Source organism: Hipposideros armiger, unplaced genomic scaffold (assembly GCF_001890085.2).
Source record: "Hipposideros armiger isolate ML-2016 unplaced genomic scaffold, ASM189008v1 scaffold_347, whole genome shotgun sequence".
Taxonomy (NCBI): Eukaryota; Metazoa; Chordata; class Mammalia; order Chiroptera; family Hipposideridae; genus Hipposideros; species Hipposideros armiger.
In genome coordinates, this window is record NW_017731697.1 from 1,339,651 (window position 1) to 1,343,450 (window position 3,800).

The 3,800-nt window shown below is 47.0% G+C and overlaps 1 protein-coding gene across 1 annotated transcript in view; it reads right to left on the minus strand.

Annotated features, from left to right (window-relative positions):
• Nucleotides 1-2,830, minus strand: part of MRNIP (MRN complex interacting protein) — a 22,399-nt gene extending 19,569 nt beyond the window's left edge. Inside the window, exon 1 of the mRNA XM_019661374.1 lies at nt 1,842-2,830. Within this exon, the coding sequence (XP_019516919.1) occupies nt 1,842-1,952 (111 nt within the window). The 5' untranslated portion in view covers nt 1,953-2,830. The remainder of the gene's footprint in view (nt 1-1,841) is intronic.
• Nucleotides 2,831-3,800: the final 970 nt, after the last annotated feature.

Sequence of the window (3,800 nt, forward strand, 5' to 3'; positions counted from 1 at the left end):
GCCCTAATTTTGATTCTTAATAAACCTGACTAGATAGGCTCTCTCTTAACAGGATAAAGTATCTTATACCAAGCTCTAAAGCTGGAGAATCATTACCAGCATTCCCATAAAAGTCAAGAACAAGCCAAGGATCTCCACTATTACTTACCATTTTTCCTGTATGTTTAGCCAGTGGAATTGTAAAAGAGAAGGTAATAAAAGGTATGAAAATTGAAAGGAGAAAAAAGAAAACTATCATTATAGATGATATAGTGATTTAAAAAAAAACAACTGAAAACCCCAGATAATCAAATGAAAAACTACCAAAACCAGTAAGACAACGTAACATAGTGGCTGGGTACAAAATTAATATACCTTCAAAAATTAATACAGCCTTTATATAAGCAACCATCTAGTTAGAAAAAGTCCATTTGTAATAGCAACAAAGAAAATGTTATCAATGGGCACCAAAATTGGTTGAAGAAATACAATGAAACAGCATGTTTAACATCACAAAAATATCTAGGTTGGTTCATAAAAGTTAATATGATTAAGATCCTAATACAGAAACCATCAGGGTTTTGGGGTGTGCCCCCCAAAATTCTAAGGAGGACAAATAGCACCTATTACAAATTTAAGTGGGTATATCCTACTATTTAGTAATTCCACTTCTCAGCATCTACCTTCAAACATCATAAAGTACTGTGTATTTTCTATGGGTACATATGCCAGTAAGAAATGCATTAAAAAAGAAAGAAAGAAAGAAAAGTCTGGAAGGACACACAGTAACTGATGAGTGGCTAGCTCTGGGGGGCTGGAGAGAGGTAGTATAACAGGGATCTTTGCAACTGACAGCCAGGACTCTGCCAATTCTTAGATGGTGAGACCACCTGATTTCTCTAGATTTCAGTATTCTCATCTCTCTAAAATGAGAATGATACCTAATTCAGAGGCTACTGAAATTAAATAAGATGTGTGAAATTGCCTGGTACACAGCAGACTTGTAATTCCACTTTAACCTTCTTTTCCCCCTTTGGTTTCAAATCACTTTTCAGAGTTGAAAATGACCATGAGAGTATGCGCTAAGTTACATATGTATAACAATTTAAAAATGGAAATGATTCCCATTTATTCTCAAGTCCTAGAACAGTCTAAAAAAATAAGTAAAAAGTTTCTGAGCCCCTAAAATAGCCCTTGCAAACTCTCGGCAAGCTTACAGGTGCATACTCAGCATCTCACTGACTTTCAAACATACATTTTATGTAAGTTTGATGCTATCCTTTTCCAGAACACAGCAGATAACTCAGAGGAGGAGGGGCTATCAGAAGCAGATACACTGACAGCAGTGTTAGGTGGCATCAAGCAGGAGATAGAATACCATCCAGTTAAGAATAGCTTAAGTGACATCTTCTGTCTTTCGTCTTGAAAGTTAGGGAAGCAATATGTTTTAGAAATGTCGATTATCCTATGTTAAAATACTGGAAGCACGAGTTGTTTACGCTTCGGAGGGTAGGCGTCCAGTCCCTCCCCACGAGAAAGGCGGGAGCAGAGCCAAGGATTGACAGCAAGGGGCGTCCAAGCGTGTCATCTCCTTGGCTCTGTATTTAAATAAAGAGCCACTTTTGGGGACTAGGCTCTGCATAAAGGAGGCTATCCTCAACCTGGCAGAACTCACGAGGCCGTCTCCGAAAAAAGAAATACCCCTGATTTCTACGAATCTTACAACCAAGCAAACATCGAAAAAAGACCAGAGCGGCGTTATGGAAAAGCGACGTCAATGAAACCCAGTTCCCAGGACTGTCCGGGCCCCAGGTACACCCCACAACCGCACAAGACGGCGCCCAGGCCTAGGGGCAGGAGGCCCAGTCCCGGAGCCAGGAGGAGGGGTAGGCCGGCGCCCGCCCCACCTGGTGCGTCTGGAAGAGGCGGCAGCAGCAGCACCGCAGGACCCGAACCTGCGGAGACGGCGCCATTACAGCCTCCGTCACAGCTTCATCAGCGCGTGCGCGTGTGCGTGCGCTCGGCTCTCCTGTCGGCCCCTTGCAGGCGCTCGGGCCTCTCCTCGTGGGCGCGTGCGCATTGCGCTCCGGCCGGGACCTCTCTAGCCTCCCGCGCGTCTCGGCGGTTGGCTAGGTTCCTTGAGATCTCGGGACTGCGCGCCGCTTGCTGCCCATTAGGACGTTGTTTGTGGCTGTCGTTAGCCTTGTCCCCGATTGGCTGATTGGTCCCGGACCAGTATTCTTCTCTGCGTGAGCCTGCGCTTTCGCGTGCGCTCGCTGGGAAAATGGAAGTCGCAAGGGCAGGGCCCCCAGCCGCTGCTGCGGATCTAGCCTTTGCCTGCACCGGTCCCCCTGCTTCTTTAAGACTTGGAGAGGGTGCTGGAGGGTGCCGCCCATCCTGGGCCTGTGGTTGGAATTTGCAGGACATCTGGGCGGAGGTGGTCAGTTAAGTCTCCAACCAGAGACCTGTGGGCCGGACAACCGATAACTCCGGGAAAACAGGCATGGAGACGGAGCAGCTGAAAACTAAAACCAGTCCCTCCTGCAGCCCCAGTGCTCAGACCCCACTCTGCAAAGTGAAGGAGCAAGGGCCGCCCCACGCTGTCCCAATCGCACTGGTCCCTTACAGCCCGCAGACATTCACACGTGCCTGACAACACAAACCATCTTGTTAAGACGATTATAACGCAAGGTCCTTTAAGGATGTGGTGAGAATGGAACCGAACCCTTCATAAGAAGATGCTGGTAGAGAGGTAAAAGAGAAAACCATTATGGAAAGCAACCTGGTGATTGTCTCTATCCTAAGAAAATGTTCTGTATAGCCCAGCTGTATTATTTATGCACTAATGTTCACTGAAGTATAATAGGAAAAAATGGAAATAAACGTTCTAATCTAAACAGTGGTTGCTTAGGATAACTCAGCATGGATCATTATGCAGGTCCTTAACAAAGAGTGAATTTTGAAGAGAAAACTTGGCGTGTGGTGTGTAATTGTTGCAAAGCAAGATTATAAATACACATAATTCCAGGGCCGAGTGGCACGTTGGGTAAGAGCTGGCTTGGGATGCCAGAGGGCCCTGGTTGGGATCCCACATATGAGGGCCAGTGACACTGTCCTCTACAGCTAAGATGCTGAACAACAGCTCGACCTGGAGCTGGGCTGCCGGGACTCGCTGGAGACGGTGGGTTGCCATGGGCTACCGTGTGTAGCCAGCAGCCAGCATGAGCAGCCAGCAGCCCTGTGAGCTGTATATGTCAACTTGAGCTAAGGAGAAAGGGGGGAGGGGGAGAGGTTTGGGCCATCCAGAAGCCTGGGAGATCTGCCTCGCCCGGGAAGATTGCAATGATGGTGCCAACTTAGGCCAGTGAAGCAACGTCCTCCACAACTAGACTGAAGAACAAAAGGATAGCAACTTGTCTGTTGCCCTTCCCCAATTCCCCAATAAAAATCTTAAAAAAAAAATAAATACACACAATTCTAATTATGTAAAACCAGGCATTTCTAGGTGTGTGTGTATGGGGGGGGCAGTTAGGGTTATAGATTATTTTATACATTTTAATTTTTTTAAAAGATTTTACTGGGGAATTGGGGGATGGGAACAGCTCTGGGGAACGGGGGAAGGGGAACAGACAAGTTGCTGTCCTTTTGTTCTTCTGTCTAGTTGTGGAGGATGTCGCTTCACTGGCCCATGTTGGTATTATCATTGCACTCTTCCTGGGTGAGGCAGATCAGTAGCTGGCCACGGAACGGCCGCTCACGGCGGCTCTTGGCAGCTCACACCGGCTGCCGGCTGCTCACGCTGGCTGCCAGCCACACAAGTA